This window comes from Rhineura floridana, chromosome 2 (assembly GCF_030035675.1).
Source record: "Rhineura floridana isolate rRhiFlo1 chromosome 2, rRhiFlo1.hap2, whole genome shotgun sequence".
Taxonomy (NCBI): Eukaryota; Metazoa; Chordata; class Lepidosauria; order Squamata; family Rhineuridae; genus Rhineura; species Rhineura floridana.
The window spans coordinates 239,790,832-239,802,997 of NC_084481.1; the positions used below are offsets into that span (position 1 = coordinate 239,790,832).

The 12,166-nt window shown below is 47.4% G+C and overlaps 1 protein-coding gene across 3 annotated transcripts in view; it reads right to left on the reverse strand.

Annotated features, from left to right (window-relative positions):
- LOC133378466 (peptidase inhibitor 16-like) overlaps positions 1-12,166 on the reverse strand; it is a 62,512-nt gene that overhangs the window by 12,439 nt on the left and 37,907 nt on the right. For 2 of the 3 annotated variants that reach the window (XR_009761037.1, XM_061613326.1), the window contains exon 4: positions 5,768-5,904. Coding sequence is in view for 2 of the 3 variants with exons in the window: in XM_061613326.1 (XP_061469310.1) it covers positions 5,808-5,904 (97 nt within the window). In the remaining variant the exon portion in view is untranslated. Of the gene's footprint in view, positions 1-5,636; positions 5,905-12,166 lie in introns of those variants that run through there. The other variant, XM_061613327.1, reaches the window with a different exon arrangement.

Below are 12,166 nucleotides of genomic sequence, written 5' to 3' on the forward strand. Positions count from 1 at the left end.
CTGCAAGACTCTCCCCGATAGCGAGTGTGTGAAAAATGACTGTCTCATTTGGAGCCTTGAGGCAGCTGGCCTGTTCCATTCCCCATGGCGGCTTCTTCCGAGATCTCAACAAAAATCAAGTCCTTCATCATTCCAGAGTCTTCCCCAAGGATGTAAAGTGTTGCAAAATTTGCCATTCCAGGATCACATTCTACCCTAGAGCGTGATGACCGAGGGCTGTTCCTGTCTTTTGTAAATTGATCAGTCAAGAAAATCAAGATTTGAACTGCCACCTTGAAAACTGTTATGGGGCACTGAATGGTTACAGAGCAGGTGCCCGCATGCTGCGTGTCCTCCTGGCACCTTTATGAAGTTTAAGATTATTAAGAACTACCTGTGGTCAGTGACTGGAGACGACAGGCTGAACCACATTATCTTGCTCCTAGTGGAGAATGCACGTGCAAAGCAAATAAATTGTGATGCTGTAAATGATGATTTTGCATCTATTAAGACAAGAAAAAATATTTTGCTTAGACCTGTACTTCTCCTTGCATGCACCTTAACAAAGAAAGTGTTTTGAACTTGACTGTTCTTATTTTGTTCCTCACTTCCTAACTTTGTGGCATTCATGTAATGTTTCAGTCGCTGTTAATTTTGTCTCTGAGGGAACTCTGCCAATCTGCCCTTGCCACGGGAAAGGCCTCTTTTCGAGGGCAGGTAAGAGCCTGCATCTGAGAGCTCCATTTCTTGCATGTCGTCTGTTCATACAAGGATTCTGACATGTCTTCTCCCAGCTTTGAAATTTATGGGTTCTCAGGGGAGGACAACATTGTGCATACCCCGGGCCCCATAAATCCTCTGGGTGACTCTGCATGGTTTGCACATGCGCATACAAGAACTGGAACGTGCAGACAACTCATGCCAGTGCCACAGTCAGTCACAATATGCACAACACCCAATCCCTCTTCCTAAACTGAGATGCAAAGAAGGTCCTGAGAAGCAGGCCGGCAGACACGGGGGCAGAGCCAATGGGGTTCTAGTCATCATGGCTCCCTCGTTTCACTGCTCCAGATGGTCTCACAAACACCTGTTCATCCCCCCTTTCTCCTCCATATTAACTTAACTCACGAGTAATACATTTCCAAACAGTAGGACTCTTTTGGGGACAGGCCTTCTGAATGGCACAAGGCAAAATAAAGGAACTCTTGAAACCAAAGCAAAGTTTAGACAGTAAATCCAAATGAACTCAATAGACCTGCAGTGGGTGACCTCCAGCCTATGGGTCTAATTAGGCCCTCCAGGCCTCTGAATTTGGCTCATGAAGCCATTTGGGGCAAATCTCACCCACCTGTCAGTCGCCTAATGTCAGACATGGAGCTCTACGTACGGAGTGGGACCTCAGCGCTAAGATCACAGATTGGCCTGTGCTGACTGACAGGCAGCCGGCCTACAGCTCTGATCCCCCCCTCGTCAGGCTCTCTGGCCAAACTAAAATTGCAGCTTCCCCTCAAAATAACATCATCTCCCACAGAGGCAGGGCAGTCTAAAGCCTGATTCCTCAATGGCCCCCTCCTACCACAAGAACCCCTGCTTCAGACAAAATGATGATAATCTCCATGAGCCCTGCTGACTCTATCAACCTTGTCCTAACCAAGCCCCAGTCTTAAAACCAAGGCCCACCGGACTCCCCACAAGACATCCAGACAAAAGACCCCTCCCAAAAGACTTAGAACAAAACATGAAAAGTCTATGCATAAAAACCCACAATCGTAATGCAAACACCCCGTGCAGTGGGGAGGGCAGCACGTGTGAGGTGGAGACAGCTGCTTGCAATGCAGAACATAAACCGATGAGCAGCGCGCCCCATTCCCACCCCAGCCAGGAAGGGCCAATTACCTACAGTCCTGTCAAGATGGGCCTTTCTTGAGGGGTTTTATCACTGTGCCTTTGGTAATGCAGACAGAGGCACAAATGAGCTGAAGGGACTGACAGCTGCAGCAAGGGCGACTCTGCACAAAAGTTAGAAATCACATTTTCTAAAACAAACGGAACAACGGAAGCATCCCAACCCACTAGTCCCACTTTGGAAGCAAGATAGGCTGATTCAGGAATTGGTGGGGAAGATTCTAGCAGGACAGAGACACAGGCTAGAGACACACGCCCTGCTCTGCTGGTGCGCCTCCACCTCTCTTTTCTGAAAACGGGGCCACACGACAACACTAGTCAACCCCCACCCCTTTTTACTGTAAAACCTGGTGGGAGCAGCTTGAGTGCATTTTTTTTTTAAAAAAAAATCAGCTTCAAAGAGATTTCACAACTGATCGGCAGATCAACCCATTTCCACTCCAGGTGTGGCCAATAGAGACATTTTGCTGTAGGCAACTTGTGTGCTCCCAGCCTCAGTCTCCACCTTCCTCAGGGCAGTGGCTAGTGCTTCTGCTGCCTCCCAGTGTTCCCAGTCTGCTTACCCTCTTCATCTGGTGCAGTCAGCCTCATAAGGACTGCAGAGGGCTCCCGTCTAGCTCACAGAAGAGATTCTTAGAGTCCCTCCCTTGCACTAAGAGTTGGTTTTCACGCCCACTCCGGTCTGCTCGGTCACAGCACGGCAGTGATGAAAATATAATTTGTCATTGGGCCATAATGACATGGGGGGCCTGGAAGCCTCCCCCACAATTAGTATCCATGGAGACCCTTTTCCAGCATGTGGCTCTCCAAGCACAAATGAGGATGATGGATTAATCCTTGGAGCCAGCTTGACGTTTATGAGGGCAGCTCCAGAAGCAGGAACTGGCAGCCATTGGAATGTGGGCCTCTCTCTCTCTCTCTCTCTCTCACACACACACACACACACATGCTCCCCCCAGGATCACCCTGGCAGGTAACGAGGAGAGGCGGAGGAGGTTTCATCTCTGGAAATGGCAGCAATGTCCAGGAAAGCAGGTTGACTTGATGGCAAAAGCACAACAGATGAGAGCAGAAGGAGGGACCCGTAGAGATGCCTCTCAAAGGAAGAGACGGGCCCTTTTGCAGAGGCATAAGAGCCAAGGCGGGAGCAGCTTTGGGGTGAGGGAGAGAGTGTGCTGCTGCTGCCTGCATGCTTGTGGGCTCCTCCAGCCGAGAGAACGCCTTGCCACTGTGAGATGGGCTACCTTGACAGTGCTGTGAGCGTCACTGCTCCCCCAGCCAGGCATATGGAGGGAGGCGTTCTGCAGACACAGTTCCATCCACCCATGGAAGACAATGATTTCAAAGAGAAACCAAACTCCAGCATATCAGAGATCTATGGCATCTCCCAAGCCAATGCTGAGCTCCTGCCGACCAGCCATTCTGCCCACATAGCCATTCAAGGAATGGCCAACACTTCTGAAGGGTGACAGGCTTTATACACTGGAACCTGTAGCTGTGAGTGCTGCAATCTTAGGGTAGAGACACCCTCCCTCTTCTGCCAGGTCTAGTGCATCGAAAACGGGGGCACCCGCCCCTAGTCAGACCCCGCCCCCTTTTACTGTGAACCCGGGTGGGAGCAGCTGAAGTGCAGTTTTTAAAAATTCGCTTTAGACAGATTTTGCAACTGATCGGCACATCAACCCGTTCCTCCTCCAGGTGTGGCCAATGGACACACTTTGCTCTGGCCACTAGTCTTCCAAGTCTTAGGGTTCAAAAATGTTTGTCTGCCTGGGTTCCAGTACTGATGGACAAGTAGATAACTATAATACTGGCTTTAGAATGGATTAGGGATTTGAGGCCAGATGCAGTAGTGGCATTAACTTCTCCAGGCCATTGGCCACACTGAGGCTGTAAAAACACACTAGTGGCCAGATCAAAGGGTTTCCATGAGCCACACCTGGAGGGGGAATGGGATGATCTGCTGATCAATTGCAAAATCACTTTGAAGCTGAATTTCAAAAAAACAAAGCAAAAAACACACTCGAGCTGCTCCCACCAGGTTTTACCGTAAAAAGGGCCGGGTTTTGACCAGCGTTATGTGCCCCCCGTTTTCAGAAAAGACGCCCTGGGACTGGCAGAACAGGGAGTGTGTTTCTACGCTGAATGGGGGCATAGGATGTAAGTGTGGTTTGGTAAATGAAATATGGGTCTTTCTTTGGATCTGTTTTGTTGGATTCTGTTAGACATGAGATGGCAGATCAATGTCGGCATGTTTAAGGGAGGATGTTTAATGCAGGAGAGGCTGAGTCAGTGCAACCAGGAACTGAGCACGAAGAGCATTCTCTTACTGCGGATTTCTGAAGGGATGTCCCCTGAGACCTTTCATGGGTACCACAGGAGGTGCAGGGCACCCTGGCACCTACGGGCACCCTGTTGGCAACGTGCCATCAGCCAGGGAAATAAAACGTTAAAATAGTGTGAAAACAGGAAGGTCGGCCAAGAGAGCACTTGCAGCAGGCATCTCTTATTTCTGTCACTGCTGAACCTTAGAAAGATGCAAGATTATTCAGTACAACTCAGTATTTTAGAGAGGAATACTAGAACATGTACCAAGCATTGTGCATTGCCAGTAAAAGCCAGTCAAAGTGTTCATATTGAATATGGCAAAACGTCCCCAAACCATTGCCAAGCTGAGAGAGAGAGAGAGAGAGAGAGAGAGAGAGAGAGAGAGAGAGAGTTGTGTTCTTGGTATCTGTGGTGCAGCAGCGCCCTCTCCTGGCTGGCCTCTGTCTCCAGCAGTGAAACAGGAAGGGAAGAATAAATGCCATCAGCATCCAAGATTAAAAACTAATGTAATCTGGAGATTGCTGCATTTCTTGTCATCTCCATTTAAGCCTGGAGCTCTTGAGCGTATTGATGTTAGTGATGGGGTGTTATTTCCAAATGATCTCTGTGGATCTGTTGCCAGTTGTTTTACCTGATCTATGACATGCTGAAAACATCCCAAAAGCTGGCATGCAGTATCGCCCATGAAATGGACAGTTGCATTACCCAAGTCGAAAGGCAGGTCTCTGCTGTAGTTATTGGTCCCATCTGTAGCTCAGCCCTCAGCAGTAGGAGGGTACGTGGGGCTCTCATAAATAGCCCTAGGAGGCAGATTAAGCTGAGCAGGGCTTGTAGTCTGTGGGGAACCCTGAGGCTTATCTGCAAGGATTCCTCAAGGACAGCGTGGACAGCCAGGCAGGCATCCCCAAGGGAGATTTCAAGCCCACTGCTGATGCAGGTGAATGACTGGCTACGAAGGTGTTGCCGGTATGAGAGATTTGGATTCTGGGACCATGGGCTACGCTTCCTACAAGACAGGCTGCTGGCAAGTGACGGGTTGCACCTCACAAGGACTGGGGAGAATCTGTTTGGCCACAGCAGGGAGAAGTTCATCAGGAGGGCTTGAAACTGAATCCTACGGGGGAGGGAGATAGAAAGGTTTGTGCACAGTAAGAAGAACTGAGGGAATGGCTCTAATGGGGCCCAGTAATAGTCTTTAAAAAAGGTAGGAAGGAAGCCAGGCCGTAAATCACATGGTCTTTGATGTCTGTATACTAAAGCCCAGAGTATGAGAAATATTTATTTATTTGTTTAAAATATTTCTATCCCGCCCTTCTACCCTATAATAGGGCACTCAGGGCGGCTTACAAAAATAAAATCAGACACGTACAAAATAAAATTGTAAGCAGTAAAATCACAAAAACATTAAAATAAATTAAAATACATAAAATACTATATATTTATATATACACACACGAACACACACATATATATACATATATATAGGGACTAGTACTAAAGGGACTACAAAGGTAAAATTTAACGTAGAAGACATAAAATCCATGTCAGGTTCTACCTTCAGTTCCTCCCAAAGGCTCTCCGGAACAAGATCGTTTTCAGAAGTCTCCGGAAAACCAACAGGGAGGGAGCAGAGCGAACGTCTTGGGGTAGGGTATTCCAGAGCTTGGGGGCCACAGCTGAAAAGGCTCTCTCCTGCATAAATAGAACAAAGTTGAACTCTTAATACAGGAGAGTAAATAGGACTTGATAGGTATCACTGAAACTTCGTAGGATGACTCCCATGACTGGAATACAGCAATTAAAGGATAAAACTTGTTCAAAAACAACAGAAGGAATAGAAAGGGAGGTGGAGTCACACTCTATGTTAAAAATATATATCCCTGCACAGAAATACAGGAGGATGAGCTTGGTAGCTCCACCAAGAGTATCTGGATTAAAATTAATGGGGCAACTAACAAAAGGAATGTGGTGCTTGGAGTCTACTACCGACCACCCAATCAAGGAGAAGATGAGAATGTAACTTTTGAAAAGCAAATTGCCAATGTTTTGAGAAGGCATGATGCAGTAAAATGGGGGACTTCAATTATCCCGATTCTGTTGGGAGACAAATTCTGCCAAACACGGCCCCTCCAAGAAATTTCTGACTTGTGTTGGAGATAACTTTCTCCTACAGAAGGTGGAGGAAGCAACCAGAGGATCAGCTATCCTGGACTTCATTCTAACCAACAGAGATGATTTTGGTGGATGAAGTGGCAGTTACAGGAACTCTGGGGGAAAGTGACCACACCATACAGCAGCCTTTCACAACCAGCGTGCCTCCAGATGTTGTTGGACCACAACTCCCATCAGCCTCAGCCAGCATTGCCAATGGTCTGGAAAGATGGGAATTTATTTATTTATTTATTTTATTCGATTTTTATACCGCCCAAAGCCTGAGGCTCTCAGGGCGGTGTACAGCATAAAGTGAATACAAGGCAAAAAATACAATAAAATGACAATAAAACACTAAAAACATACATTTAAGTATTTAACAGCCTGGTATATATTAACAACAATAAAATATGTTAAAATGCCTGGGAAAATAAAAAGGTTTTAACCTGGCGCCAAAAAGATAGAAGTGTAGGCGCCAGGCGCACCTCGTCAGGGAGACTATTCCATAGTTCGGGGGCCACCACTGAAAAGGCCCTAGATCTCGTTACAACCCTCCGAGCCTCTTTGTGAGTCGGAGCTCGGAGGAGGGCCTTTGATGTTGAACGTAGTGATCGGGTAGGTTCATATCGAGAGAGGCGTTCCGCCAGGTATTGTGGTCCCGCACCGTGTAAGGCTTTATAAGTCAAAACTAGCACTTTGAATTTAGCCCGGAAACAAATAGGTAGCCAGTTGAAACGCGCCAGAACAGGTGTTATATGTGCAGACCGTCTGGTCCTCGTCAACAGTCTGGCTGCTGTGTTTTGCACTAGCTGTAGTTTCCGGACTGTTTTCAAAGGCAGCCCCACGTAGAGCGCATTGCAGTAGTCCAATCTAGAGGTTACCAGAGCATGCACAACTGAGGCGAGGTCGTCGCTGTCCAGATAGGGACGTAGCTGGGCTACCAACCGAAGGTGGTAGAACGCATTCCGTGCCACCGAGGCTACCTGAGCCTCAAGAGACAGGAATGGATCGAAAAGAACCCCCAAGCTACGAACCTGTTCCTTCAAGGGGAGTGTAACCCCATCCAGAACAGGTTGGACATCCACCGTCTGGGCCGAGAAGGCACCCACCAACAGCGTCTCAGTCTTGTCAGGATTGAGCTTCAGTTTATTAGCTCTCATCCAATCCATTATCGCGGCCAGGCAACGGTTCAGCACATTAACAGCCTCACCTGAAGAAGATGAAAAGGAGAAATAGAGTTGCGTGTCATCAGCATACTGGTGACAACGCACTCCAAAACTCCTAATGACCGCACCCAGTGGCTTCATGTAGATGTTAAAAAGCATGGGGGACAGAACCGATCCCTGTGGGACTCCACAATGGAGAGTCCAGGGTATCGAGCAGTGCTCCCCAAGCCCTACCTTCTGGAGACGATCCACCAAGTAGGAGCGGAGCCACTTCCAAGCGGTACCTCCAACTCCCAACTCCGTGAGTCTCTCCAGAAGGATACCATGGTCGATGGTATCAAAAGCCGCTGAGAGATCCAGGAGAATCAACAGAGTTACACTCCCCCTGTCTCTCTCCCGACATAGGTCATCATACAGGGCGACCAAGGCCGAAACCGGGCCTAAAACCGGATTGAGATGGATCAAGATAATCGGTTTCATCCAAGAGCACCTGGAGCTGGCTGGCAACCACCCGTTCCAAGACCTTGCCCAAAAATGGAATGTTCGCTACCGGTCTGTAGTTGTTCAAATTATCTGGGTCCAAGGAAGGTTTCTTCAGGAGTGGTCTTACTACCGCCTCTTTTAGACGACTAGGGACCACTCCCTCTCTCAAGGAGGCATTTATCACTTCCCTGGCCCATCCAGTGGGTCCATCCGGTGAATTGTGGTCCAACAACATCTGGAGGCACAGTGATTGGGAAAGGCTGCCATACAGGAACTCTGGGGGAAAGTGACACCATACTTGAATTCTTGATTTTAACAGAAGCAAAAGCTGAGAGTAGCCATACACGCACCCTGGACCTCAGGAAAGCTGATTTCAATAAACTCAGAACAATTGTAAGTATGGTTCCATGGCAAGCGACCCTAATGAGAAAAGGAGTCCAAGATGGGTGGGAGTTTCTAAAAAAGGAAATTCTAAAAGCACAATGGCAGGCAATTTCAACAAGGAAAAAAGGGGGGAAACAAGGGGGGAAACAACAGAAGAAACCAATGTGGCTTCACAAAAAGCTTAGAGATGACCTGAAAACAAAAAAAGACACAGAGTAAGTGGAGGGAAAGCTAGGCCACAAAGGAAGAGTACAGGCAGGTATCACGGAATTGCAGGGATGGTGTCAGGAAGACTAAAGCTGAGAATGAGCTGAGGTTAGCGAGGGATGCTAAAAGCAACAAAAAAGCTTTCTTCAGGTACGTCCATAGTAAAAGACAGAGAAAAGAAATGGTGGCACAGCTACTCAATGAGGATGGCAAAATGATAACAGATGACAAAGAAAAGGCAGAAGTGCTCAATTCCTACTTTGGCTCAGTCTTCTTCCAAAAGAGGGTCTATGACTCTCATGGGAAATGTGAAGTTGAAAGGGCAGGATTGGAGCTTGAGATTGATAGATAAATGGTCAAGGAATGTTGAATCACTTTGCACGAGTTCAAATCGGCAGGGCCCGATAAACTGCATCCTAGAGTATTGAAGGAACTGTCTGAAGAACTCTTGGAACGGCTGTCTATTATCTTTGCAAAATCTTCCTAACTGTTAAAGTGATACGACAATGGAACCAATTACCTAGGGAGGTGGTGGGCTCTCCAACACCGGAGGTATTCAAGAGGCCACTGGACAGACACCTGGATTAATCTGGATTCCTGTATTGAGCTGGAGGTCGGACTCGATGGCCTTACAAGCCCCTGCCAACTCTTCAATTCAATGATTCCCCAGCAATTGTGGACATGCAGGATCTGGCCAGGGACCCAACTGACTGTGCACTCTGGAACATGCCCTACAATGCAGCATGCTGGGAGAATCAGGCACACGTAGGAAGTCCAAGCAGCAGTGCTGCTGATGTGCAATGGAGGACCAGTGTTCTAACCTAGCATATGGCATCTTCATCGATGACGTTCTCTTCCTGTATTTCCCAATGGCATTCAGACTTGCTGCCTTCAGGGAGCTTTGCTGGAGTGCTTTGCATTGGAGGAGAGCCCTGATATTGTGGGCATCACGGAACTCTGGTGGAATGCATAGTGCCAGGGGGTGCGGTTGCCTCTGGATGCAAACTCTATAGGAAGGCAGGGAAGAACATTCTGGGGGTGATGTTGCTCTGTATCAGGAACACTGGAAGATCCCTTGCATTGGTCCATCTACCTTAGCCTTGTCCACAGTGGCTCTGCAGAGCTTCAGGCAGGGGTCCCTCCCAGCCTTACCTGGGGATTGAAGCTGGGGCCTTCTGCATGCAAGGCAGGCACCCTGCTGCTGCTGCTGCTGCTGCTGCTGCTACTGCAATATGGCGGCCCATCTCCCCAGTCATGAGTGCATTGGCCCTCTGTTCCTCTTCCCGTCCCCATCCAATATTGGTAACCCTGTATTGCTAACCAAAAGACCCAAAGGTGGAGGGGGGAGGTCTTTTCCCCTCTCCCCAAGATCTCCAGTTATGATGTGGGTCAGAAAGGCCCCTTGGTTAGGGCAAGGAGGGGGCAGGGCCACTGCATGGGCACCGCTTAAGGGCTCCCGGAGCATCCCCAGACAGAGGCCGGCCAAGAGGTGAAGCAAGGAGGTTTACTCATAAGCACAGTGTGCAGGCTCACTTTTGAATCCTGTCGGGGAAAGTCATTTCTTGGTTTCTTTCATTTCCTTATTTATTACTGTGGCAGGTGCCCCAGTTCTGTTTGGTGAGGACGTTCAGGGGTGGTTCGGTTCCCTTTGGAAGTGAACCTCAGGAGGCTTGTGGCATTTTGGAATATTTGAGGTTTTTTACACATACACAGGTTATGCGCTGGTGGAAGCTCAAATGCTCCAACAGACAGTCCAAAATCCGTTATGAAGAGCCTGGCTGCTGAATTGGGCCAAAGGCCCACCTAGGCCACCACGATGCCCCTGGGTGTGCACCACGAGCTCCCACATCTGATTTCTAGGTAGGCAGCAAGATCCTCCACCCCTCCTCTTCCCCACATACCATTAACTCTTCAGAGCCCCAAAATTCAGCTCTCTGAATCAGCTGCAGCCTGACTCCAAAACTGCCATTCTCTTCTTTTCACAAAGACTCTTGGATCACAACATTCCTAGAGAGGAAGTCCCTTTCCTGAAGACTTGAGGAAAACAGTGAGCCTCATGATATCATATCAGCCTAGCAAAAGAGATGTGCCAGCCCAGCAGACCTTTCAACCAGACCCCAAACTTACTTTCATGGAATCACCAAGTTAGGAAGGAGCCAGAGGTCATCAAGTCCACCCCTTGAAGCTTACAACATTCTTATCTCTTGGACAGACAATCATCTCTTTGTTAAAATCTGGGGAATATATATGATGATGAACAGAGGCTCTTTGTCAGGTGAATGATAGAAGAAAAGAACCATTAGCTAACGTATTTGGCAACATTTCAAAATCCATCACATTTGGTCAGATGTATCCTTTCTGCTTAGCAAAGTCCTCCATGCAACCATCTTTCCCAGCCAAAACCAGGAAATGTAGAGCTCATTCCAAAACCATTTCAGTTTTATTTATTTATTTTATTTATTTACTATTTGATTTATATCCCGCCCTTCCTCCCAGCAGGAGGAACATCATGATGACAGTGAAGCTGCGTTTATGTAGCTTACTTTTTTCCTATATATATTTGCATAATGAAGTATGAACTTTCTAATTGCATTAGGAACCTATTAAGATAACAAGACTTTAACATGCAAGCAAAGTAATTATGCCATTCAACAGAAGGAAGACTGGGAAACGTCACTAGGACAGCTTTGATGCAGCCCCTGATCTGATTGGCTGTTTTTGGCTGCTGAAATGGCAGCTTTCTTGCAGGATTTGTTTAACTAAGAGTTTTATTTTTTACTGTATTTTATGTAAACAGCCTTGAGCCTAAAAAAGGTTGTAAGAATGTATTAAATACTGGAGATTTTTAATCTTTGATTCATCTTAGTGAACCAAAGTTTGGAAGCCTGCAATAGCAAAGAATCCTGGGAAACGCCCCCTGTATGAATTCTGAGTAGCTACATATCTTAGAAGGCTGAGGGTATAGACATCCTGACTCTCATGGAAATTTGGAGAATATTGTCCCAGTGAGAAGCAAGCGCTCCTGACAAACAAAGAAGTAGTTTGCATAGTGTTTATGATCATCTTGACCTTTAGGAGGAGACAGGATAGTCGATTACCTGAAACATCAGGAATTTATAGTTGGGAGATTGCAGTCATTATCTGGGAATTTATTTGGGAATGGATTCTGAGGGGAAACAGATTCCTCGGCCAGTAATCCTAAATCCTTTTGTTGTCTTCACCTGTCATGTCCACATCTCTCTGGACACGTTCACATTGGGGTTTAGTTTAGTCAGAAAAAGTATAAAACACAGGGAGTTTGAAGGGGCTGTCAGTTCCTCTCCTTCTCGATTGTCCCAGAGTGCAGGACACGGAATAATGGGCTCAAGTTGCAGGAAGCCAGATTTTGACTGAACATCAGGAAAAACTTCCTAACTGTTAGAGCCATACGACAATGGAATCAATTACCTAGAGAGGTAGTGGGCTCTCAGACACTGGAGGCATTCAAGAGGCAGCTGGACAGCCATCTGTCGGGAATGCTTTGATTTGGATTCCTGCATTGAGCAGGGGGTTGGACTTGATGG